Source organism: Porites lutea, chromosome 11 (genome assembly GCF_958299795.1).
Source record: "Porites lutea chromosome 11, jaPorLute2.1, whole genome shotgun sequence".
NCBI lineage: Eukaryota > Metazoa > Cnidaria > Anthozoa > Scleractinia > Poritidae > Porites > Porites lutea.
This window is the reverse complement of record NC_133211.1, coordinates 20,849,222-20,875,196: the sequence shown is the minus strand read 5'-3', so window position 1 is coordinate 20,875,196 and position 25,975 is coordinate 20,849,222. Positions and strand designations below refer to the sequence as shown.

General features: G+C 39.3%; 1 protein-coding gene and 1 pseudogene across 2 annotated transcripts; one reads left to right on the top strand and one right to left on the bottom strand.

Annotated features, from left to right (window-relative positions):
- Nucleotides 1-1,072: 1,072 nt before the first annotated feature.
- On the top strand, nucleotides 1,073-25,798 carry LOC140953115 (probable 3',5'-cyclic phosphodiesterase pde-5). 2 transcript variants are annotated; one of them, XM_073402613.1, is made up of 28 exons: nucleotides 1,073-1,454; nucleotides 1,834-2,019; nucleotides 2,132-2,163; nucleotides 3,896-4,007; nucleotides 5,376-5,425; nucleotides 7,008-7,042; nucleotides 8,393-8,489; nucleotides 8,655-8,688; nucleotides 8,825-8,884; nucleotides 9,252-9,310; nucleotides 9,425-9,475; nucleotides 9,754-9,812; nucleotides 10,111-10,162; nucleotides 13,832-13,974; nucleotides 14,913-15,005; nucleotides 15,784-15,852; nucleotides 16,739-16,794; nucleotides 17,440-17,498; nucleotides 17,814-17,852; nucleotides 18,383-18,483; nucleotides 19,354-19,449; nucleotides 20,504-20,654; nucleotides 21,373-21,528; nucleotides 22,086-22,258; nucleotides 22,568-22,679; nucleotides 23,922-24,002; nucleotides 24,407-24,495; nucleotides 25,342-25,798. In XM_073402613.1, the coding sequence occupies exons 1-28, from the start codon at nucleotides 1,187-1,189 to the stop codon at nucleotides 25,643-25,645; spliced, it is 2,817 nt and encodes a 938-aa protein (XP_073258714.1). In that variant the 5' UTR covers nucleotides 1,073-1,186; the 3' UTR covers nucleotides 25,646-25,798. The 2 variants fall into 2 exon arrangements, with proteins under 2 accessions (XP_073258714.1, XP_073258715.1); XM_073402614.1 differs by lacking the exon at nucleotides 24,407-24,495 and having other exon boundaries at nucleotides 25,342-25,527.
- On the bottom strand, nucleotides 13,177-13,676 carry LOC140952294 (uncharacterized; annotated as a pseudogene).
- Nucleotides 25,799-25,975: the final 177 nt, after the last annotated feature.

Here is a 25,975-nt window from a genome sequence, read left to right as displayed (position 1 = left end):
TGGAAAATGATACCCTCTTCTAGACCCAAACTCCCTGATTTATATACGCTATCCTAGAGTAAACTGCTTGAAAACCATACCCTTTACAGCGGCACATACCTATATATAGCCCATATATGGCAGTATACGCCGCCCAGGGCTACACGGCAGTAGCTCGACTTGGTCTTAAACGTCGCGCTACTGCCGTGCCTCAATTCATAAATTATAAATACATTAGAATACATTTAAAAGTTTGCCCAACCTTTTCTTTATTTTTGTGTTTTGTTTTCGGCAACAGCCGTTCTATTCAACTGAATTAAATTCGACGTCTGAAACCAAGTCGTGCTGGCCAGTCGTGCTAGTGTCGTGATGCAGTCGATCTACGTCGAGCCAGCTTAGAAGGCAGTAGCACGGCCAGTAGCACGACATTTGAAACAGGCCTATGACGTAGACACAGGCCCTGCTCCTTAGCAGACTTAGCACAGTAATCCCTATCGGTGCGGAAAGCCAGTCGTCTGGCGTTCATTTTCGGGAAGAAGCTTTTGTCCCTCATGTTTTTTCCTTTTGTATTTGCGCTTGTCTTCATCACACCAATATTTCCGTCATTGCCACCATTTCATCTGTCTTACGGCGCTTTTTCTATCCTAGTGGCTTGTCCGCCTCGAAACGGGTCGAGCTGAAGCTGAACGATCAAATAAAAACTGCATAGATTGGACGACTTGAGATGTTGAGATGTTTCGACTGCTGTCGACAGTACTTCTTCCTTTGCCAAGATCGTTTTTTCTTCAATTTTTTTTTAAAATAATGTCTAATCGATGTCTAATAAAGGGGAAAATAGTAAAAAAAATAACATTTTTTATTTCCTGAAATCTCCTGTTGTAAGCATCTCCTAAGTACCTAGGATCTTTCCGAATTTTAGTTTCTTTGTAGTGAGTAAAGGTACTTTGTCTCAGCCCACCTTTGTTTTAGCTGCTTTAAAATGTGTATATTTTCTCTCATTGTTTTTTATGTAAAGTGTCTAAAGTATACAATGAAACTTTAGCGGATGTGCTGTTTTTTTGGCGGATTTTACAAAGGTCACGTGACTAGACCAGGTGCAAGTGAAGCTTAGCGATGAAGATAAACATCGTGAAATGTGTTCTTCTTTATTTCGGCAGACAAAACACGGCGAATCAACATGAAAATTTACTCCACTTGGAAATCCTAAATGTCTAGTCCTTCACGTCAGGTAGGAAACCGTCGCCTGCCACCTCTACCGAGCGGTTCGAGGCATAGTCCGAGCAACGTGCGAGCTTCGAGCGGTGGCCATGGTTCATCCCCCGTGTCAGGAAAGGCTGTTAAAGGGCATGCTAGCAACCGATCGTCAAATAACCATGGCGGTCATATTAGTCAAATAGATCTGACCGCAAACTTTGGCGATGGCCCTTTCCGACCAGCACTTGTCCAAGGAAAAGCAATAACAAATGGAGGCCATGGTAAGGTTTATATGTCAGCATTTGTACTTGTAAGACATATCATGCATGTCCCGTTTCTGCTCGATGTCTTGTGCTTTCCGATGTCATACTTCTCTTTTATTAGTAACGTAGTTTATACTGATTGATACAAAACATTGTTTGGTTTAAATAGTCGTACATGTTAGTCCTTGGTAAATCTAAAACTGTATTCTCTTTGCATGTATCCGTACGTGTTGCTGTTGTACCTTTACGAGTAGGTTACGTTTATATTTACAACGAGATTGTTATTTCGTTAAATTAACCCTATGAACTTTTGCAGGTGAATTTCTCGCAATCAAGAGCGATTTTCGCTAAAGACCACCACTTTATACTGAGATAATTCATTTGACATGCTTTTCAGATCTGGACGAAGAGTCCGTACGTAATTTTCTCCGCACCAATCCATCATTTTTGGAATATTATGTTATGAACCATGTCGATCAAGATCGTTTGGAACGCTGGCTTATCAGGAAAACGCGAAAATTGAAGAATAAAGGCGCAAAGAAAGCTTCCAATTCCCTCGACCATGACGATAATAAACAAAGCGGTAAAGTAATATTTGATCTGTCGTTAATGAAGCCAAAATTAATGAATGCCGTGCTCAGTTGGAAGCTTGACTTCTTTTCTAAAATATTTTCTTTTTTTTATTTAATTTGTAGATCCACATCGACCGTCACTATCGAAATGGAGGGTAGGTGGCTTTGGTTGTTAGCCTAATAAAAGTTTAAAATCTGAAATCGTGCGTAAGCTTAATTTTAAGCTTAAGATTCGGTGGATTTGTCAGATTAAAAAGTGACATTTTTGATTGCCGCCTCTCAAGAAATGACGCTTTTGTGTCGTTTTCTTTATATTTCTTCCTTGTTCGGTGCCGTGCCGCAAAGATCAAAATACTTTTTCCAATGAAAGTTTTTTAGCGAGCAAGGAAATATGTAGTTTCACGACAAAGATAAAAAAATTAATGCAATTATGTTCGACACGAAAGTGAATGCTTATTTACTTTTTTACTTTTTAGTGGTAAATGACAGCTCAAAAGTACTTTTACTCTCTTACTTTATAAAGGGGACCCACATTAATTTTCATATCGGAGAAGATGGTAATTTTCAATTTTTCAGGCTCATACGGGGATAGGGAGGAGGGGTCGATAGGTGCACTTGCACCCCTCATCAGGTACCTTAAGAAACCACCATGGGTACGGGAACGTCAAAAAGCAATAGGTTTAATTAATGAGCAAAACAAAAATGTTGCACGTGTAGCATGCTTTTTTGTACATTTCTTTGTCATCCCTGCACAATGACGGCATGAAGTGACCAAATTTTAAGTTTTCTTGGGAGCGGGAACGGCAAGGTGATAAATTCCACCATCTCTGTTTGAACTCAGGTGCGTTCCTTTCTCTTCAGCTCCAGCCCAAATTCTTTTCATTTAAGTAACTGGACCCCAAGGGGAAATTGCGAAAAAAAGTGATAGGATGCAAAGTCTATTTATCAGCGACATTTTCATGGAGATCACTGTTGTCGGATCATAAGGTCCCTATTTACAGTCTTGACAGCTTCAAAAGGTCTATCTGTCTGTAGGTTACAGACTTATTCTTCTAGGACAAGTACAGATGGTAGAAGAAAAAAAAGAGAAAGGGAAAAAGCTCCTTTATCATCCATTTGCTCACCCTCGACATGGTTAATTTTGGTCGTAAAAAGGTACTTGAAAAATCGCTAGGTCGGACTGCCCAGACGTGGATCTAGGATAAATACTGACGACCGATTTCCTAAATGAGCACTGAAGGCACAAGCTTCTAAGACTAAGGGAGTCTGGGAGCATGCTCCCTCAGGAAATTTTTTAGATTTTAACTCCCTTAAGGATATTGGCCTGTTCCATTCACCTTAGATGAAGCCTTGCAACTTGGAATGTGTTTTCTTTATTTTAAAAATATACCTACAATGTATTATGAAAAATCTGACCGCTTCCCATAAAATGGTGGAAACTGGTGTGGATCCATGCCTGTTGCCTGCGGCATGTAAATGTTGATCATTGACAGGTGAAAATAGAACTTTGGTGGCTCAGTTGGCAAGTGAAATTAGCCTCAGTGGTCCTGTGAGACTGTCTTAATTAAATTGTCAGCTTGGTAAATGATAATTTCCAGACACAAACTATTTCAAAACTGAAGAGTGCAAGGTGGTCGAGTGACATGATTATTGATATTTTATTATTTTGAAATAATGAATAATGAATATAAAAGCCAAGTGCAAGTTTTCTTGCAAACAGCTCTAGACAATGGATGAAATAAAAATAATGATTCTCATGACTTTTATATCATTATTTTCTATTTTTGAGTTGATTAAGTGGGCTTTATAAATGTTTGAATAGTTTGTTAATATTTTTTAAGGGGACTGGAGACATGTTTAAAAATTAATATTGTTCTCTTTCCATAGTTTTGTGTACATAGTGACAAGAAAAAAATGCTGGAAGAGTTGACAAATGATATTCACCAATCACCTAATAAGCAGAAGGTACTGATGGAGTTGGCCAATTGTATTGCGTCAGGTGAGCAGACATATCAAAGGGGCTGTTTACCTTCAGACTGTGGGATTATATCGAATGGATCTGATTTGTTTGCACCGGCATGGAGACATCTCGTTAGTATTTCCTTTGTTTCTTTTCTGGGTGTAACAAAGGTAATGGGAGACATTGCACGTAGGCTATTAATGAATAGATAAGCTATTCCCACGTAGGGCATGGTACATACAATCTTGAAAAGGTCTTGAATTTTAGTAGTCATATTGAAAAGTCCATAATGAACTCACGGGTAGCATAAAAACGTTTTTGTGCATGAACAATGTTCAATTTCTGTTTCTGTCAAATGCTATTTCTGTACCTCAGATGTAATTGCAAGTAATACCTGGTCCAGTCATTTTGAAAAAATTAATGTTGTTTCAGAAAGTAGTATAAAATGATATGATCAACCACGGCTGAAGTAGATGCATGAGGTTTAACATCGCAAATGACTCTGTGATGTGTTTTAGCCAATAAGGTGTTCAAAAGGGGGTTATGCCAATTTATTGAATAAATCTTTAGTCCATGGAAATTGTAATTTGTCCTTAAAAAATCCTTGAAAAGTCCTTGAAATTTGTTTGTGCAAAGTTGTACAAACCCTGTAGAGTTATATGTCTGTCATAAGTATTCTTTTGCCTTGAGGTCATGTGTTTGAGGCATTCAATCTGTACTACTATCCACCTCTCAACTGCCAACCTGATAAAAACAAGGATTTGATTTTGATTCCTGCATGCTCCAGTAGTCTTTCAGGTCCTATTTACATTGTTCAAACACTGAGTAGTGTTACTGGTATATCCACCAGCTAAATCACTGCCCAGTGGATACGTATTGCGGAAGTCATTATGCTGTTGAGAGACAGAAGACTGTAATTGAAATTGGAGTTTTAGTCTTATAAGGATATTTGGAGTAACTATAGATTGATGAAGAAGTGTTAGTGTAGAATTTAGACTTCTCAGACTCATCAATAATTCACAAAGAAAATACAGAGGAAATTAATGTTTACGGGGTGTTTGGAAATCAGATGAAAAACTGCTCATTTTTGCATCCTTGATTTCGCCTGGTAAAATCATTTTGTTAGAGAAGAAATATCAGTAAATGAAAAGCATTCAACACAGTGTTTCATCACCAGATGAAGCACCTCGAAGTTCATCAAAAATACTCTGCTGTGCGTTGTGTTTTCAACTCTCTTCTCAGTGTTTCATCTGCATGGTGATGAAACACTGCGTCTCATGATTTATATGTTACATCAAAGTAAGGAGTCTGGGATAGGCTGTAACTATGCATAATGTTGTGAAAGCTGGTATATTCTTGTCAGTATAGTAAGATGATGACTATTTTATAATTTGATATATTTTTTAGCTTGTCATGCAGATTCTTTTACATTGTACCTGGTGGATGGAACTGGAAAGGTAAGTACAGTATACATGCAAGACTTGTTAAAAGCACACCTCCTGTAAATGCTTCATGGATTCAGGCATTTTTTCCCCGATGAAGGCAGCATAACCAAAACATTAGAGAGTTTATACTTCAATCAAGGGGGGATATTTACAATTTGTCCCTACATTTAACACACAAGGCACTGTGCAGAACCCCCCTTCATAGACTGCACAGTCTTGAAAAGCCCTTAAATTTTAGGTGAAGTCCTTGAAAAGTCCTGGAATTCCATTTTTCCTTGAAAATTAAAGTCTTTAAGTTTCTGTGCAAGTCGTTGTAAAGTCCTTGAATTTTCTTCAACTTTTAATGTAGTAGCCTGGAAGAGTTTTTTTATGCTTTTTGGTTGTCCAAGACAGAATATAAATCATAGCTCAGAGAATATAAAGGTTATTAACATAAAGTGCTCTATTTTTTATACAATAATAATTAACTATCTGAAGTTAAGATAAGTGAACTGAAAAATGTACAGAAGTTGGTGAAGTAAACAGTTCAAGCCTTAAAGTCTTATTAGAATGGACTGGGAATGTGCATTTTTGTACAAACTGTGAAATTACATTCCTGGCTTGTGGTACTTGAAAATCTAACGTGGTCCTCGGAAAGTCCTTGAAAAACTGGTTGCAATTTTTTTGTATGAACCCTGTCCTTGAGTGCAGCACCTTCAGCCTTGGATTTCAAGCTACAACCAGCTGATAAAATGTTGAGACATGCTGACGAAAAACCGACCTTTCGTATTTCAAATCGCTGCTATGTCACGCTTCTGAGGATGACTGCTGCACAGGTTGTCGAAACGTCAGTCACTGTCAACAACAACAGTCCTATTCAGGACTGCGTTCATCCTTACAATCCTACTCAACCTACTTATGAAATGACTCCTGGGTTGAAACCTTTCACAGTCACACATCTATGTACTCACCTCCCTCCTCCCCTCCATTCACAGTTGTTCCTTCATTTTGAGCGTGGTCTTGTTTTGCTAGCAACTTTGATAATTAAAGGAAGGAGCTTGAGGATCACAAGCAGTGTGCAAAGAAAGTCATGTCTGATAGCCCGAGGCTAGAGGATTTTGTTCTAGGGCTTGCGATTTTTGTTCTTAACTTGCCCGACGGGCAGGTGCTGTTTTTGGAGGAAATTCAAATTATAGAAGGATTGTAATCAATCCTGCTAATCAAAAAGGGTTTGGGGCTAGTTGAAATGACTTGTGGGCTAGTACATGTAGCTACAGCTTGCCCGAATGGCAAGCTGTAAAACTGACTTTCTTTGCACCCTGACAAGGTAGTGCAAGATCATAAGCAGACCCATCAAGCTAAAATAATGCTCAGTGTCTAGAGTATTTTGCAACTGGTTGTACGTAGCAGTGTAAAATATATTCTCTTTGCATTTTTTTAACTTTTTGATGCTACTGAAACCAGGTTAAACATTGGCCATTTGAGCCTTCCTGACCCAATCCACACCTTTAACTCTGAATTTACCTAACAAGCAAAATAAAAAATCCCAGCCATTTTTCATTGTCAATATATAATATTATGAATCGCACTAACTTCTGTTGTTTTTTGTCTCCAGGCATTGTACATTTATAACCCTAATCATCCAGAAGGGTAAGAAATGCAATGTAATGCACCTATCAATGTAAACCCCGTGGGGGGGAGTGCGGGCAAGGGGTGGGGATTTGACAAATTTTAAAATTTTTTGATCAAATTCCCCAGGGTGGGAAACGAAAGGTCAAGCAAAAGTGTCAAAAAAGCCCCCACCCCAGGGGAAAAATCTAAACAAACAATACTATAATACTATATAAAACAAATAAAAGAACATTTCACAAGTACGTTCTTACTACTTTTGTTTAAGGTTAACATAAGTTCCGTTAAATTACTTGCTGTAATTGAGTATTTTCTATCTCCACTAGCATCTCTTATTTTGAACAACATAATTGCTCCAGGAAGATTGACCGTGCTATTATATTAATGAAACGTAAAATGCTTTACAACATCTGCTCAACATGTTGGAACAGGTTGGATCAGTGACCCGTAAAAAATCCTCTGACTTTCATGGTAAAATTCGATTTCAATCGAGGTTTACAATCACATGGGAACTTGAAGATAAAAACTTTCTCAAAATAGACATTATCTGCTTAGATGACAGTGTAAAGTATCGGATTTTGGCGATTAAAACAAATGAAAACTTCATACCTTTCTCCAACAGCGTGACTTTCAGAAAGCCTCGAGGGAAGGACTTGGTAACCGCTTCTGAATTGATACCAGGCTTCTATTGGTCAATGTCAATTGTCCCGACCCCTGGGTAGCTTCGCACGATGAAAAGCCCGACATGGGGATAGTCTCAGGCATCAAATCCCCTCCCCTTGCCCGCACTCCCCCCCAACGGGATTTACATTGATAGGTGCATAATAACCCCATAAATAGAATAATATTGATGTTTGTTGTTGTGTGAGGGGCATTGATTTTACGTCTTGAGAAGATAGACTCCCACGAGCAGGAGTTCCATGCTGGGATAACACTCAAGTTGATTTCAGCTTCCGTTGATTCACAGTTTGCATTTATGTGTTTTGTATTTTCCCTTCTTCCCTTGTCCAATGACCAGGCTGTCATGGATTGTTTGACTAATGATAATATATAAATTAAACAATAATAATTAAATAATAATGATACATGTAATATAATTTTATAGATGAGTTATTATATTATCCTTGCCTCCTAAATGGGCTTCAGGGATAAAATAACAAAGTAAATATTTCAAATTGAACACAAAAAGCCAGAAGAACTGGCAAACCAGTTGGCCATTAACAGCCCTGGTGCAGTAGTTGAACTTGAGATGACCAAGGACAGTTTCAGTTAGAGGTCAGGGCAGTAATTGAAGTTGGGGCCTTTGAATTGTTAGTCAGAAAAGAAGCTGAAGACTGAGATAATTCCCTGTGTTTTATCCTTTACTGATAGGAGGACTTCATCAAATATCAAAATTGAGACAGGAACTACAATTGCTGCTTATGTTGCTCATACACAGAAGCCACTGAGGACTAATGAAGTGTTGGGGGTAAGTGAGGATGTTGTGGTCTATTCGTAAAAGTGGAATTAGCCTGCCCACGTCAGGATGGACCACTGCTTTAGGAAATTGCCATGTCCTATTATTACTTAGATATCAAATTTTCAAGTGCCCATTCAAAACATTATTCAAATTAATTTGTTATTCCTTCATCAGGATGAACGCTTCCCTGGAGGAATCGGTCTGGAAGGTAACATTACACTTACTTGTGTAACTCTTGTTCCTTGTTGGTTTTATAATAAAATTAAAATAAAATTATTTTATTTGACCTATTTTATAATAAATGTACGGTGCAATAATATTAAATTTGAAATTATTATTTGTAGACAGTACAGCCCAGTCTGTTTTGTGTCAGCCAATTGTTCAGTCAAACGGCGAGCTGGTTGGTAAGTCATGCACAATAGCTTTGAAACTCTGGTTAGCTCTCTCTAGGGCAGACTCAACTGGGGTTGCTGCCATCAAACAATTTTTATCTGCTTAGAGAGATATTGCCTCATAGAGAGTCCAGTTTAATAATAATAATAATAATAATAATAATAATAATTATTATTATTATTATTATTATTATTAATGTTATTATTATTATTGTTAGTAGTAGTAGTAGTAGTAGTAGTAGTAGTAGTAGTAGTAGTAGTAGTAGTAGTAGTAGTAGTAGCTAAGTAGCAGTAGCAGTAGCAGTAGTAGTATTAGTATTGTGCCTTGTAAATTGATGGTATGCATTAATTTCTATCATCTACACTTTAATTTTTAAAGGTGTGATTGAGTTATGCAGAAGACTTGGCCATGAAGCATTTGGTGAAGAGGATGATGAGGTAATTTATTGATTTAAATTTTGTAATCCTCCTTTTAAATTTTCAATTGTCTTTAATGTGTTATTAGTTCATGCTCTTGTAAAAGTTAAGCATTAATACATCTTTTCTTTACAGATTGTCAACAGTTATCTTGTGTGGGGTGGCATATCTCTATATTATGCCGAGGTAAATTTTAATTCATTTCATTCATATGCTGTATTAAATTTCAGGCTTTTAAGAGTATTTGTTCGACTCATGAAACCTCCTTTTGTTAAATTATTTATTGGGAAGTGATCTGGGTAGGGCTGGTGGTGTGGCGTTTCCTGAAGTGTAGAAAATAACAATTTTATGTGGACAAGGGTCTAAACTGGAAGTAGACAGGAATAATAATGTTGTTGGAGAAACCTGATAAATAACGAGGTATTGAGAATTTCTAAATCAATAGATCTTTTCTCATACTGCAGATGTTCCAAAACATGCAAAGACATAGGAAGCTGACAGAGTTTCTGCTTAATGTAACAAGGTACATGTAATTATTATGACAGCTGTACTATCATTCATCTCAAATGTTCATGCACTCTGACTTTGCATGGACAATCTTTGGCTTTTTAACTCTGGCTGTAAATCACTGTCCAATATGAAAATGACACATTATCAGTGTTTCCGAAACTGTGCAACGATCAAAGTTCAATTGGGTGTGCATTCACCTCATGAGAGAACCTTAGGAATGGGCACTGCCAAGGAGAAAATTTCAATCACAAGATGTACATGTCTAATAAACTATAACAATTTGTTGTTAATCTAAAGGTTTATTTCATTAGGTCAATATTTCAAGATATTGTCAGCATGGATACAGTTATTATGAAAATTATGGTTAGTACTTGACTGACTTTTTGTATTTTGAAGACAGTTATTCACGCACAGTTCTGTCCACAAAAAGCAAAACCTAATTGAGGCTAGTGGAGATTCATGGGTTACAGCAGTCAGTGATTCGAGAATTACTTACAATAACGATTCATAAACATGCATAAATTGAATATAAACAAATAACGTAAACAATGGGGCAATTTGGACAAACTACCGAAGAATTCGAGTATGTTAGGCACAACACGACCTGTCACCTGCATTGTACATTCACGGTCATTGTCTCATTCACTGTACATTTTGAGTCTGTACCATATAGGTGGTTTTCACGTTATGTCATCGCCGCCATGCTGGTGGACGGTAAACAAAAGATCGCTCATTAGCTCGCTTTGTTTGTCCACCAGCATTTGTTCATTTCACCATTGTTATTTGTGTCTCCCGAGATTGCATGAAAACCACCTATACGTCTATTGAATTCTGTTGTGTGAGTTTTCAAATTAGTTATTATTATTTAGCAAACAAATTCCAAAACTCATAGTAACATTTCAAACAAATGAAGTATTTTGTTTGAATCACTCGAACTTCATCAGCGATGCTAAATGAGGTTTTGTAGCAGGAAGGTTGTTACTTGTTCCCAAGAGAGGATTGTAAATAGCTGGGAGGTGCAGTCTCTTGTACCTACTTAAGACAATGGTGACCCCCTTGATGCTGCCCTTGATAATGTGATTTTTGTACTTTAATACTTTAATAATAAATATAAATATAATAATGAAATATTTATATAGCGCTTATACTTTTCAGTGCTAAGCGCTTTACAATGCTTCAAAAAGGTCTGAATAAAAAATTAAAAATCCTAAAATCATTACATACATATATACATAGTCACAAAAATACAAAATAAAAAACCTAAGATAGTTCGTAAACTCGCTTAAAAAGAAAGGTCTTCAATTTAGATTTAAACTTATTTACATCATCGATCGATCTAATGTCAATAGGCAAATCGTTCCAGAGTATAGGGGCAATGACTGAAAAAGCCCTAAAACCGTATGTCTTTAAGCTATAGGGTTTAATAACAAGAGGCCTCTTGTCTGAAGATGATCGAAGGTACCTCGCAGGTTGGAACATTGGCCTTATTTATTCTTCTCATATTTATTGAACTAGTCTCTGCCTATAAAAGTGCAAAGAGAGAGAGAGAGAGAGAGAGAAAAAAAAAAGAAGTTGGCCAACATCCAGCACTTGGTCAATGATGTGTATCGTGTGTAGCCTTTGTATTGGAGTTTTTAAATGCAAGAAAATTTAAAAAAACATCACATTTATCATACGGCACATTTATGCACACTTCTAAACTTCTACTGAAAAAACCTTATTGAAGACAAAAATTTCGGAGGAAATATCTATCACAAGTGCACGGGTCAAAATAAATAGGAAAAAAAAATTCAGCTCCTCCCCGGCGGGGAATCGAACCCCGGTCTCCCGTGTGACAGGCGGGGATACTCACCACTATACTACCGAGGACCCGGCTTAGTAGAATCGGAAAATGTAAGTGACTTATTAAAATACAAGCAGGCACACAGTTAGGCAACACCGCGGCAAAACGCACTGCGCATGAGCACAAAATTTAACATCCGGTCAGCTTTTTATTTCCGGTCTAGTATATAAACCAATTGCGTAAGCATGACATTGCCGTCGCACCAAGTTTAAAAGCAAAAAGGGCGAAACAGACAAAAAAGGGGGCCAAAAAAATCACTTCAATCGAAAGCTTATATATTTTTCTAGTGTCAAACTTTTGCACCACATGGTTATCTGCTTGCACCAACGGTGAAAATGATGTTTGAAGTTTGCAGGTCGCGAGCGCTCGACAAGACGAATTTGTTTTCACTGGCTTTCTTGCATGCTACTGGTTTGGCATAAGTTAATTTGGGAGAAGGCGATAACTAAGAAAAGAATGGCAATACTTATGAAAGAAACCAAAATAAAGACGTCATCATTATCATTAAAACTAGAATCAGGAAATAACATTTTAGTCTGTTCAACAACTTTTTTATTATTAGAGAAAACAAGAACTCAAAACAAAAGATGTGCGGGATTTAATAACAACCACGACTTTGATGACTGCAGTCACGAACACCCGGAGCTTTCAGTGCCGGGACTGTGCCTATAAAGACTTTCATTCAAGAAAATGCCTATTTAATTCTTTTACATGGTTGTTCTTTGGTTGTTCTTTGGTCGGTGAAGACTTCAATATTTTCAGACTGTGCGGCTCGGCTGCATCTCACGCAAACACCAAACTTTCAGCTACTAAATACATGGCATGAAATTTCGACTTCTAAAAGCCATCGAACCAGCTTTCGCTCTCTGATTCTGAGAATGAAAAAAATAAATAGAGTTGTCAACTTGCAGCCAACTTCAGCAGTATAATTAAGCTTATGTTTCATGGAAATCAACTCAGAAGAGTTTCGTTTCAAAACACGAAAATAAAAAATAAATAAATAAAGCTCGAATCTGCTTTAAGGCATGAAGACTGAGATACTGAAGAACTGAAAATTAGAACTACAATACACAAGCTTGCAACGATAACTTTTTATGTCTTAGTTTTAGCCAGGTTAAGTGAAAAATAACAGTCAAAAACTTTGTTTTCGTGAATGAAAATCAGTTTACCTGACGCTCTAGCCAAAATTACAGACTGAGTTATTATCAACTTACCTTTTCTGAATCTAATCGACTAATTGTTTCAGTGATCTGTGCCTGGTTATCCATAAAAGCAATTTCAATAACTACGAAATAGTCAAAAACCCGAGCAGCATGAAGAAGAACAACTGAACCACAAGCTGCACACAGAATGAAGCCGAGAGCGCGCGGGAGACTTTGATCTGACTGGAAAGTGTGACTGAAAAAGAGACCGGAAATGCTCAACCTGGCGCATGCGTAGACGTTTTGCCGCGGTGTTCAGTTAGGCACACAGTTAGGCACACAGTCCACAATTTATCGAAGACTGTTTTTTTGATTGAAAAAGAAAGGTTTGATTATTTAATTTCATAAAGTAGCAACGTATTGGATACTAACGCGCGATTTACTGTATCGCTCTGAACAAACACTCTGTAAAACTGCACCGCGTCTATCAAAATTGGACGGCTGTATATTCCAATCTGGCGTTTCCTTGTTCAGACCCAGCATCTCCCTAACAGCATTTCCTTCAAAAAGTTGGCTACTCAGTTTTTCTTGAAGCAAAATTTTTCTTTTTCACGCTAATCGTCTCGCTTTTCGTGTGTTGATAAAATGCTTTCCCAGTCACATACTTGTGCCCGTGGCTTTCCACAAAATCACGAATTGGAAGCCATTTCTTGACAATTAACTGGACGAATTTTGCTGTCTCTGCAGGAAATAGATTAGCAATCAAAGTATCGAAGCTTAATTTCTTTTCCGTCTTCAACGAAGGACGAGGATGTAGTCGTCCAGTAGAAAGTTGCACATAACGTACTTTCCATTTTTCAGCTCTGCCTAGATGAGCTGAGATCTTGCGTTTTTTATAGAGCTGGATAACGTTGTGTGGGTTGTGGCAGTGATGTTATGACCCGTTACCAGGTAGTACTGTGAGTTTTGGGATTTGTTTGTTAAACGTCTTCACCAGAGCAGATGGAAAACACTTTTGGTATTATTATAATTTTTCTCTTTTTAAAGAATTATGCTCAAACACTGGTGGATGCAGACAGGACTTCTTTGTTCCTTGTTGATAGCAGAACAAATGAACTTTATGCCAGGATATTTGATATTGGAGGCAGCCTTGAAGATAGCCGGTCATCCAATCTGCAAAAGGAGATCAGGTACAAATCATTATGGTAGAGACATACCAGCTTTCTGAAAGGGGCTGTGGAACTTACGCAAAGGCGTTTTTGAGCAACGCAAGTCAACCAGAAGAAAGCCCTCTTCCCTTTGACGTGACCAAATTTGTATTGCTTGATGTCCTTACCGTCATAGAGTCGATTTGACTGAAAAATTGGTCAAAATCATGGCCCTAGAGTACGAAGAGTCAACTTCCAGCTTATGTGCGTCACTTAAAACGTAATTGTGTAAACTCCCTAATATTCCCAGTTACCTGTCTATTGAACTTAATGTAAGCGAAGAAATTGCAGTCAATCCCGTTGGTGCGGACAGTGAGGGGGTCATAGAAAGTGTCCATATTAATAGGGTGTCCGTACTAAACGGTTTGCATTTAGAGAAAATCTAAGGGCTTTTTCTCCCAAGGGACAAAGCAAACTGTCTGAAATAATGATGTATCTGTGTTAACCCTTTAAACCCTGACATCAAAATTCAAATTCTCATTTGTTGTCCCTGTACGTTTCGAATAGAAGTAGTGGGGAGAATTTGGTGAAGTATCAGTTAGAATCATCTCGTGTGATCATGTCCTTAATTCTCATGACCACTGTGTTTTATAAAGCAGTGATATTACAAGGAGAAATTTGATGCTGGTCACTCTTAGGGCTTAAAGGGTTAAGCGGGTGTCCGTAAAGCGGGGCATTGACTGTACTTGCAAACGACTAATAAATAATTATTACAGCTTCATGTCAAACAAATTCTCTCCCAAGCATCGATATATCAAACGTTACAAACAACAAAAATGAACTTTGAAAAATTACAGGTAGATGGTCCTATAACTGGGGGGCTTACAAGTGTGTGCGTGTGTGTGTGTGTGTGGGGAGGGGTTATAAGCAGTAGTTCACGGTATTTGCTCTGTTTTATTTTTTGCCATGCTTTTCTGCAGATTTCCAAAGAATAAGGGTGTGGCTGGGTATGTGGCAAGCACTGGAGAAACACTAAACATAACTGATGCCTATCATGATGAAAGATTTAACAGGTACATACACAACTTTGACATAAGCTTTAAAAAAGTGTTGTTAGCTTTAAAGGTTGTAGGAACGGTTGCACGTGCATCACGCTTGTTTACACAGTTTTTTACCGTCCTTGCACGACTGCGACGTGAAACTAGGGACCTTACCATCCGACAACGGCGACGTGACGTGAGTAAGTCCATGAAAACGTCGCTGAAATATAGACTTCACATCCTTTGAAACTATTTCGCCATTATCCCAAGTCGCCCTGTTACTTAACTTAGTAAAAGAAGGGAATTTACCAAATTGTTTGGAACTGGAGGGGACCGCAACGGAGTTCAGACAAAGATGGTAGAATTTATCGCATTGCCGTTCCCGTTCTCAAGTCAACTTAAAATTTGGCAATTTTACGTCGTGGTTGTGCAGGGGCAGCAAAGAAATTGACAAAAACGCGTGCAGAGTTGTTGTTTTACTTATTAAAACCTATTTCCTTTTTTTGACGTTCCCGTTCCCGTCGCCGTCGTAGTTTCGTTTTTGGTGGAGAACGTGAGCACAAGTCAACGATTTTCTTTTTCTGTTTCTAACTTAGGTAAACTTTAAGAATTCAACTTTAGAAAAATGGACTTATATTTAACAAATAAAACGAGATGGAACAAGAGTTTGAAACGGCGCGAATGCACTTTCTTTAAGTGAGGTTTTCGCTGCCAACGCCGACGTGGTTGTTTAAGCTCCTTATCATTTAAACAGTAACTGTTCCATGCAGTTATACTGCTTGAGGCTCAAATAGTTGTTGTCCGTTTGCAGGGAAATTGATATTCAAACAGGCTACACCACAAATACATTATTATGTATGCCTATCTTCATCAGGGGGAAGTAAGTATCTGAAGTCCTGTTTGTGCTTGTTTAGCAATCACAAACTTGCTTGCTGATAGCCGCATGCGGAACACACAGTGGCTTAGTTAAAGCATGCATAATATATTTAGTCACAGCTAGTTTATTTTTTGTTCTGTTGCACGTAGTGGAGACGTGGCAGTAGGGAGCTTAAGCAGCCACGTTTTTGAGCGACGCACGTCAACCGGAAGTGAGCCGTTTTCTCGTTTAGTAAGCCTTGACGCTACCGTATTTGTATTGCCAAGTGTCTTAATTCTTACAGAGACGATCTGCCCAAAAATTTGTTCAAAATCAGGGCTCAAGTGTGCAAAAAGTCAATTTCCGGTTGACGTACGTCGCTCAAAAACGTCGCTGCTTAAGCTCCCTAGTCAGCGGTTAACACCTCATACTTTGGATCTGTTGGTCTGGGCTAAAGCCGCGCCATTACATTTTTTTTCGTTACACAAGAAACTTTCTCTCTCTTCACACTCCCTCAGGATTATCACCGGGGCGAGCATGTCAGGGGCAAGTAAACGAGGCAAACGCCTGTCGGGTCCTGTCAGGCCTCGACTCGAAAGGCTGAAGGGGGGCTGCTGTTCACTCAGCTGTATAACTGGCTTTTGGCATCATACTGCAGGTTTTAACCGTTTCATAGACTAAAATTCCCGTTCAGGGGGAGTAAAAGTGTTCGTAGGTGTTTCATGTTTCAGAAACTGAGACAATCTTTGGCCTTGTAAGTCCCTTGGGCCCATTTGCTCCTATACTTTTTTGCCTATTGTATATCGCGTATGCTACAAAGTACATAGACTGCTCCGTAAGGTTAGACAGTTGTTTTGTTGCCGGGTTTTCTGATGGTATAAATGTGGCTTTGTCTTCTTTCATTTTCTAGTATCATCGGTGTTGTTCAGATGGTTAATAAAAAGAGTGGAGTTTTTACAGCCTCAGGTAAGTGTTCTACTTTAGGAATAGCCTGCAGCAGGCTGACTTGTGCGAGTTCGCGAAAATTTTTGGCGGTGGAGCCGCCAGCGTGAGCTGACGAGACAGGCGAGAAGAATGGGACGAGGAAAGGACAGGTAGAAGGCTTAGGCCTGCTCGCGTCTAGTTTATGAATTCCTGTGGGTAGTAATAGACCTTTGTTGGCAACTGAAACACCTTAATATCAGCAAGGACATCAGGACAGTGGCATAGGAAGAGGCTATTGTCATGGATTATTCTCTTCCAAGAATAGTTGGTGAAAAAATTTAATTGCCTTTTTTAGGAAATTGAGTACAGCTTTCGTAGTCTCGCTCTGCGAGATGTGTTTATAATGGTTTTTGCTTTGGTGCGTGTAAAATGCCTTGGTGTACTGGCTAGACATGTAGAGATGTAGTGACTCACGATTTCACTCCCTCTGGTGGTGCCGCGGGGAAAATTTGCTTAAACGAATCAGAAGTACTCCCCAGATCTGACTGGTGACGCGTCATCAGTATAGAATTTCTGCTGTCATTCCTCGGACGTCATTTCGTGGGGAAACCAGTCATGACATTGTCAGGCTAAGTGCTTGTTTGGCGTCTTTCTCGTAACTGCGTAACTGCCTGCTTTATTCAACAGACGAGAAGTCTTTTCAAACATTTGCCATCTACTGTGGGTTAGCTCTTCACCATGCCAAGGTGTGTAAAAGGAATGTCCATGAGGCGTGACTAAAGGGCACTGAGTAAATGTTTAACTAGTCTTCTTGCTAATCCTCCTTTTCTGCGAGGCCTTTAGAGCAAGTAACGCCCGTGATCAAAAGAAATCAGGTTTCATAGTAGTTTGCATGCAGATTGTGGTAATGTTGGCCGATGCATTCTTTGGCAAAGCGCAACTTTTCGTCGCGGGCTTTAAGACCCAAAAGTACAACCCTTTAACCAAATGTGTAATTCAAACTGAATGCTCTGAGAATTTTGACTGTAACAGCAGCGACTATCCCAATGCTTCTTTTCCAGCTCTACGACAAAATCAGGAGATCTGAACAAAAACACAGGGTAAGTGACCAGGTGTAGCTACTTCTAGGTATCTATGACACCAATGCTAGTCGGGCCGAGCAAATTGCTAAAACTGGTTTAAATCAAATTTAACACGTTAAGAATCCCAGAGTGGCCTAGGAATTGAACTCTGGACTATCGAGAACAAATCCTGTTAGTTGTCACCGCCGGGCTTCAACGCGGAATCCGAATTGCGAGTCTCGCGCTCTAACAGCTCGGCAACGCTGCCTCCTCTTTATTTTATAAGGGAGGATCACTTCACAAAAAAATTCAGTTTCTATTGGAAAGTCTACAAACCAAATTGAAAATACATATAATGTAGTTAAACCAAAGCAAACGTAGAGCGCGATTTTCTTTTACCAGGTTGCAGTCTTATTGGTGTATAAAAAATGGATGTTGCTTGCAATGCGAGTAATTTGTGGAGCGAATGGAATAAATATCGCTCCGGTGTTTTCACTAACACGTCGTACAATGCAGGTATAAGAACAAGAATCCTTAGAGTAAAATTCATGGATTGTGTTTCATGTTAGGTTGCATTGGAGGTTTTGTCATACCACAGCAAGTGTTCTGATCGTGAATTCAAGAGTGTCTCCGATATGCAGTTGCAAGATCCTTTTCCAAATTTAGAAAGGTAAGAGTGCAATCCTATCCAAACTAATCTTCTTTTTCCCTGAGGAAACAGAAAACGTTAGTAAAAAAAGGGATGAAAACACTCTGATCTTTACTCAAATATGATTTTGTACTATAACGTGTACATTATAAGTGACAGCTATTGGTTAAAAAATACAATCACGCACTCAACCTCCCTTCCCCCCTTCACCCCCCCCCCCCCCCCCCCCCGCGTCCTTCATGGCGGCCATGCTGGTGGTCAAGAACAAATACGTTGCCCTCTGCTGGGAAATAAACTCTTTTTCATGCAAATTCTTCGAAAAAAAATTATTGTTTTGTCTACAAGTATGGTCGCCTTGTTACCTGGTTCCAAACTAAAAATTCCCTCGAAGTAATATAACAAGTTTAGTCGTACCCAATATACAGATCAAGTTTTACCTCATTTTGCTGACCTACAGTTACGAGGATATCCTCGGTTCCTATTATATTGAAAAAAGACAGATTGATCACCTCCACCCATATATTTCATCTTTGTCATCTTTAACACTACATTTTCTTCATTTTCTGTTGTCTATAATGAGGAATAAGTTGTTTGCCACCCTTAGAAACTGTGCGTCATTGCTCAATCCGTACGCGCGTGTAAAGATGGAAGATGGCGGGTATCTTGAATTGAAGTTTATTTCATCATCCTCCAACGCCCCCCCCCCCTCCCTCACGCCCCGCTTCTCCCTGCACTCCAAGCTTTTTCAGATACACAATAAGCGGTTCTTTTAGCCGCACAAACTAAGGGAGGGAGTTTGAGGGAGTTTTAGCCGGCGATCTCGGACCATTGTAGCATCAGGTTATGGTTCTCTGCTAATAGAACTTTGTTTTTCATTTTCTGATTCATTAGCTATACCTTTGACTCGTATTCACTTTTGAAGAATGGAAATGACATGATGCCAAGCCTTGTCATTCAAATGACAAAGAACCTGTTTTCACTTCAAAGGTAGAACAGTGATGATACTTTTGAGTAAATAGCCCACGTTCGAAATATTAAAATTCTAACATGACTCCGAGGCTTTAGGTAGAAAATTGCAAATTTTTCATGCCTCTATTGTCTCGCAATTCCCAGAAGAGACTTTAGCACAAAGAAAACCAAACCAAATATAAAAAATTACCTTAAAGCCTCGGATTCATGTTAGAATTCTAATATATCGAACGTGGGTTATTGACGTCAGCCAGGAGCCATGGGCTCCTGCGTTAGCATAAGATGAGGGCTCCTAGGTGGAGGGGGGGGGGGGGGGGTGGGGGTACACACCTTTCTGTTAAAAATATTCTGTGGAGGAGCTGTCATTACAGCCAGATCACCTGGAATCAACGGTTCTCTTGTTTTCTTTTTCTCTCCTCCCCCTTATTTTTGAGTGAAAAGTTTGCTGTTGGGTTATGTATTTACAAACTGTGTTAATCAGATTAAACATTGTGGTAAATGGTAGCTTTTTAAGAGATAAGTTTGAAAATTTATGTGGGGTGCTGGAGACTTGTGCGGCGCTTTACGCCGGCACCCCACATATCGCCCGGGGGCGCGGGGGGGGGGGGGGGGGGTTGCTTATAAAATCAGGGAATCCTTAGCTTTGGAATCCCGAATTCATCTCTAAGGAATCCAGAATTCTACTAACGATTGGAATCCGGAATCCACAGCGTGAAATCCAGAATCCAAGACTGTCTTAGATTACCTTACATGAAGTGACACAGTGAAGTCCATGCTACTCGCCTTGGCAGAGACCATAATAGGACCGAGAGGGAGTCTAAGGGCGTTGGTCGGGATATCTTAATTTCAAAAAAGTTATTTTTCGTCCTATTATAGCTCTTGTTCCCGCTTAGCCTTGAAAAAGCCTATGGAGGAGACAGCATTCATCAGAAAATTGAGGCAAACTGCACACCTAGGAAGCTTTTTGGAACTCATTGAAATTTTAAAGTACTTTCCTTAGAGAGGGGTGGGATGTGCGTTTGTAATTGTGTGCGGTGACTCATTTGTCGCTGGCTCTCTTTCCCCCTTTTAGATTTGGGATAGATGAGCTCAGGCGATTTGTGTTAACAGTGAAGAAGAATTACCGCGATGTACCTTACCACAATTGGACACATGCATTCGCTGTAGCTCACTCCATGTATCTTGTTATTCGGTCTGGAAACGAAAAATTCACTGCACTTGAGGTATGGGACGTAAAAAGCATTTCATAGTAAAAATAACACGAACAAAAGGAGAGAGAGGGAGAGAAACAACAAATTGTCAATTATTATGCTTTGGAAAGAAAGTAAGGCTATGACAACAAATAAAGGAAAGTCTGAGACAATGTTGATGCACTGGCGATTTAAGCGAATCGGGGAGAGACAGATGGCGAGACTAGTTTGTTACTAGTGAAATTACAAGTTGCGCAAACCACACACGCTCAACCATAAAAAAGCGCCACCTTGGAACTATCTTGCTCTCGTGTTCTTTCCTTTTTCTTACTTTTTCTATACGCAATTGTGTTTTCCACTGTATCGTCCTTCTTTCCCCTGTAATTTCGGCTGGCTAACTTTCCAGGAAAGGAAGAAAATTTTATTTGGAAATAGTAGTAGATAAATAGCGAAATGGGCAGTGGATTCCTTCCTGAAATGTAAGTAGGTTTTCTGTGTGTAACTTTAGCAGAATTGGTCAGAATTTCCAAAATGATACATCTCTGCTATTAATGGCCAACTTGAAGAGAGGTTTTATTCTTTGGTCCATTACCTTCCCAAAAGTTAAAAACCACTTGGACCAAAACTGAAAACTAGGTCGATTCAGTAGTGCATAATCTGCATCGTTCCATATTGACCCGAAATAACCCGATCCGTAGCCAGGGGGTTAGAGTGAAAAGTTTGCGTTTTAAAACATTGTTTTGTTTGACAGGCCCTGGCGTTGTTCTTTGCTTGTCTCTGTCATGACTTGGACCACAGGGGCCGTACTAATTCGTGGATGAAAAATGAACAAACACCTTTGGCGGCCGTGTACAGTACGTCGACCATGGAACATCATCACTTTAACCAGACTATCACTATACTCCAGGTAATTACACCGACATTTTACTGACTCGAGTTTCATTTTTTTTGTGAAAAACACAAAGAGGCAGATAGGCAAAGCATAAAGTAGGACGCGTGTAACATGTGAACATAGTAAATGACTGATTTTGTCCGGAGTTTCTTTGGACTGTGGTCTGTTGCTCAGAACGCGCTACCCTCCCACGGTAGGTCCTGGGCTCGAATCTAGTCGGGTACTCAAAATTGTTTAGAGGAGAGTGTACACGGGCGATTTTTGTTGCGATTTTAGCGCGATATGTCTGCGATTTTATGAGCTTTGAAGATTGTTTCAAGGAATGTACATGCTTACACTGCTTGTAAACAAATATGGCGGGCAGAATTTGCAGCAATTTGCACTTTCATGAAATCAAGACCACGAGGTATCATTTTTACCCTGTTTTTTTTCAAGACATTGAGTGAAGGCCGTGTCCTGGGGTTGAAACCTGCGACATTCCGCCAACACACCAGCGCTCTGCTTACTGAGATAACCCTGCCGCGGTTATATTGTGTACAATTTCTTAAATTATTTTGGTCTGTCTTTAACAGCACGAAGGCCACAATATTTTCTCCCATCTGAGCCCGGCAGAGTACAAAACAGTGCTGGGTTACATGAAGGAGTGTATTCTTGCTACTGACCTGGCACTCTTCTTTGGGAACAAGTCCAAACTCAAAGATATAGTCGAGAAGGGACAATTCTCTTGGGAGAATCAGGAACACAGGTAATACGTCAATAGTGCACTATTATTCTTCTCTGTCGTCTTTCCTTTTCATAGTTGCAAAAAAGAATCGGTCGTCGGACCATTTGTCACTTCTACGTCTCTCATAATACGCCTTGTTTGCCCTTGCCCTCTCCCCTCCCCCCTCCCAAAAAAAAAAAAATTATCTTCGTTCTTAATTTCTCCGGTAAGTAGAAAAATTATCTTAGGAAAGAACGCATTGTAGAACGTGAGTCTTTCTAATACAATTAGATGTGATTCCATTGTTCCATTTGTGTCTATTGATGTTGAATACTTTGTATACTATTTCAGGAAGCTGCTAAGAGCTATTTGTATGACAGCCTGTGATCTGTCAGCTTGTACAAAGCCTTGGGAGATCCAGCTAGAAATCGTAAAAGTGATCTACCAAGAATTCTACGCTGAGGTGAGCTGACCATAAGAAAGCGTAAGGAACAATTTGGTCGAGCAGGTGATTAGAACGAAAAGGGCCAGAGTCGTTTTTTTTTAACGTGTACTTTATCATCGTCTAAGAAAATGGCAGGGCGAAGAGACACCCTATAAGTAGGAGCCGTCGTTTCTGACATTTGTAGATTAGTCTGTTTTTGGTGCGAAAATCCTAAAATCTAAAATGAGCGCTGTTAAGGGTATCTAGCCGAAAAGTAACAGGAACTCTTTAATTTGTTACTCAACTGAATCGTCGGGCTTAGGTAGTTTATTTCCAGAGGAGAATTGTTGTGTTGTTGTTGTTGTTGTTGTTGTTGGTCTTTTGTACTTTTGTACTTTTAATTTCAAATGCAGAGGATAATCGGTTGCTCAAATGTTCAAGAATTTCAAAAGAAACAATGGAATTAGCGTGTTCCTACGTTTGCTTGATGAGGCATTGAAACGTTGTATCCCACAATCACGTTTGATGTTATTTGCCTCTCCTGGGAAATGTTTTACTTCTAATTTCGATCTTTGAAACGCTATACTCAGGGACCAGCTGCACAAGGCAACTTAACATTAAGCAGCCATTTTTCTGTGTTCTGAAGAACCTTCTTGTTTTCTCCTTTTGAGTGAGCCTCAACACCGAGCAAAAAAGCCACTGGAATAAAAGAAGAATGTTTACAGAAAACTTGAAGTCTAAAGTTGCTTTATGCAGCCTCTGTCTCATATCGTTGAATGATCCAAATTTCAGAAAGTGCAGATCTCTAGATTTTCCTCAGAAATAAGTAGCTGTTAAATAACAATAGCATTCGCTGAAAAACTACAACGTCCAGGTCGCAAAGCGGATATAATAAGCCTTCAACCCTTTTACTCTCCGCAAAAGTGGCGAAAGTCAAAATTCCCTTAAATTTGCTAATTTCATATTGTAACATGCTGAAAAAGGAATAGTATCATTCGAAAGTACGTACTGCCACTGAAAGTACTGAGGTTTCATTTGAATGGTGACATGTAGGCTGCCCACCTACCCCTCCCCTAAGTCAGCATCAACACTCACTTCTCACTTAGGGCAAAATGCTGGGTTAGGGGAGGGGTAGGTGAGCGGTGTCCCAGAAACCTTAATTGATCCATTTTTTCACCAACTCAAATTGAGGACTCCACCATTTGCACTCTAGGAGTGATGGAAAGAGTCAGTGAGGTACCCGGCTCTGCTGACTTGTTTTCTTGTAACTCCTGTTGTTAGGGCGACCTGGAAAAAGCTCAAGGAAAGAAACCTATCGCAATGAAGGACCGTAACACAGCCCATGAGCTTCCTGCTCACCAGGTACGAAGCAGTCGTAGGGTTGGTCGTGAAGTCATCTTAAAATGCGTATCTTTGCCTTTAGTTTTTCGAAGTCGTTAGTAACGCAAAGCCTTGTGTTGCTGAGAAAATTTCAGGAACTAGCCTGACAAATTAACTACAAAAAGTTAGTATTTCCAAGTGGAAAGAGGCAGACCAGTTTGTTATTTTTTAAGTGTGACTGAGGAGTTAAGCTTAGGTTGATCGACAGATCAACTGAGAGAGTGGTCAGAGAGGCACCTCCCGATCTTCCTGGACAAGATGCAAAAGTCATTATCCATTTACCAGTTATTCTCTTATAAGCATTAAGTTCCTTTCTCAGCCGCTGTAGTAAGAGTGGGAAAATTTAACATAAATTTCTCAATACTCGTATATGGCTTTTCCATTAGGTGGGGTTTTTGGTCGGCATCTGTCTTCCGTGTTACGAACTGTTACAGAAGTGTATTCCGGAGACAAAGCCGCTTGTGGAGGGATCTCAGTAAGTGAAAATGTGTTAGAGCTCTTTTAAGACCTACCACGCTTTAGTTATGACCCCGGTGCTATAACGTTTGTTGTTTGTTAAGTATTTGACGTTGTTAGATTTTTTTTTCCTTCCTTCGTTGTCAATTTTTCAGTGTATGAGTGGCGAATCTAATTAAAAAATCCACTTGGATTTGTTACAAAGGAAAAAACAATAGCGAGTCGAAATCCGTGATGAAAAGTATACCGATTGCCGGTGCTCTCGTAGTCTCGTAGGCGTTTTCCCGCGCTTCTTGAGTTCTGGCTGACTAGCTGCATCTGTTATAACTGACCAAAGTAATCATTTTGGTTTGCTTTAGGTCGCATTTGAAAAATCCCTGCACACATTTTACCACTGATAGTCTGTTAGCACTCAAATAGACTCTATTTTGCCGTTTGCTGTTCAGTGGTAGATCACAGCGACATTCAAACTGTTGTTATAGAATAAGTGGCCAACGAGCAACATAACGAGGAATCACATTTTGATGTCGCCTGTGATCGATCAAACGAACAAACACACGGCGAAGTGGTATTACCGTCTTGATACTTAATTTCGAGATTTTGGCGAGACAGTATTCAGTTCGCGGGGTTATATTCTCGCAATTTAAATAGGAAAATATGAAAAAGAGGAGTTGAATTTCGTGATTCAATCGTTCTCATCTTCATTATATATTTCAAAGAGTCTAAACTTTAAAAAATTTCTAGATAAACTGGAACATGAAAGAGGCATAATTATTTTCGTTTTCGGACGAATCTAGCCATTCAGATGAAGATGATTGCTAGATTCTCTACTCCATATGTTAATTTTTGTTTGTGCGCTCAAAAGGACAAATCTACAGAAATGGTCGAGACTGGCTCAACAAAGTAGAACAGCGCTAGATGCTATGAACTCGCCCTCAGATGGATCAGGGAAAGATGAGGAAGGCACAGCGAAAAGGGGTGACGAAGGCGAAGGAAAGGAGAGCACAGATGCGGAGCAGAGCCAAGATGAGAAAGAACCTGATAACCAAGGAGATGGAAGCGAAAAGAAGGACAATCAAGAGAATGAAGATGAACAACAACAAGCGCAAAATGTGGAGCAAGAACAAGCTGAGGAAAGCGATAAAGAGGCCAGTAACGATGCTTTGTAATAACATTATTTATTATATAAACACCAATGAAATACCAGGTGAGCTTTCGCGAGAAAACTTGATATCTTCACATGTGAAAATAACATGTTATCTTCACATGTGAAAATATCACCGTTGCTATGGCTACATTATAACTCGCGCCTTTCACACCAAAAAACTATCAAAGTGAAATGGATTGGTAGTAACTTCATTGGTGTTTATATAATAAATACAGCATTACATGGCCGCTTGGAGAGACGAAATTTTTCTTCTCTCCACTCGAAGAGAAATTTCGTATCTCCGCGCGGCCATGTAATATCCTCCGTATGTATCTAATTATTCGTTTATTTT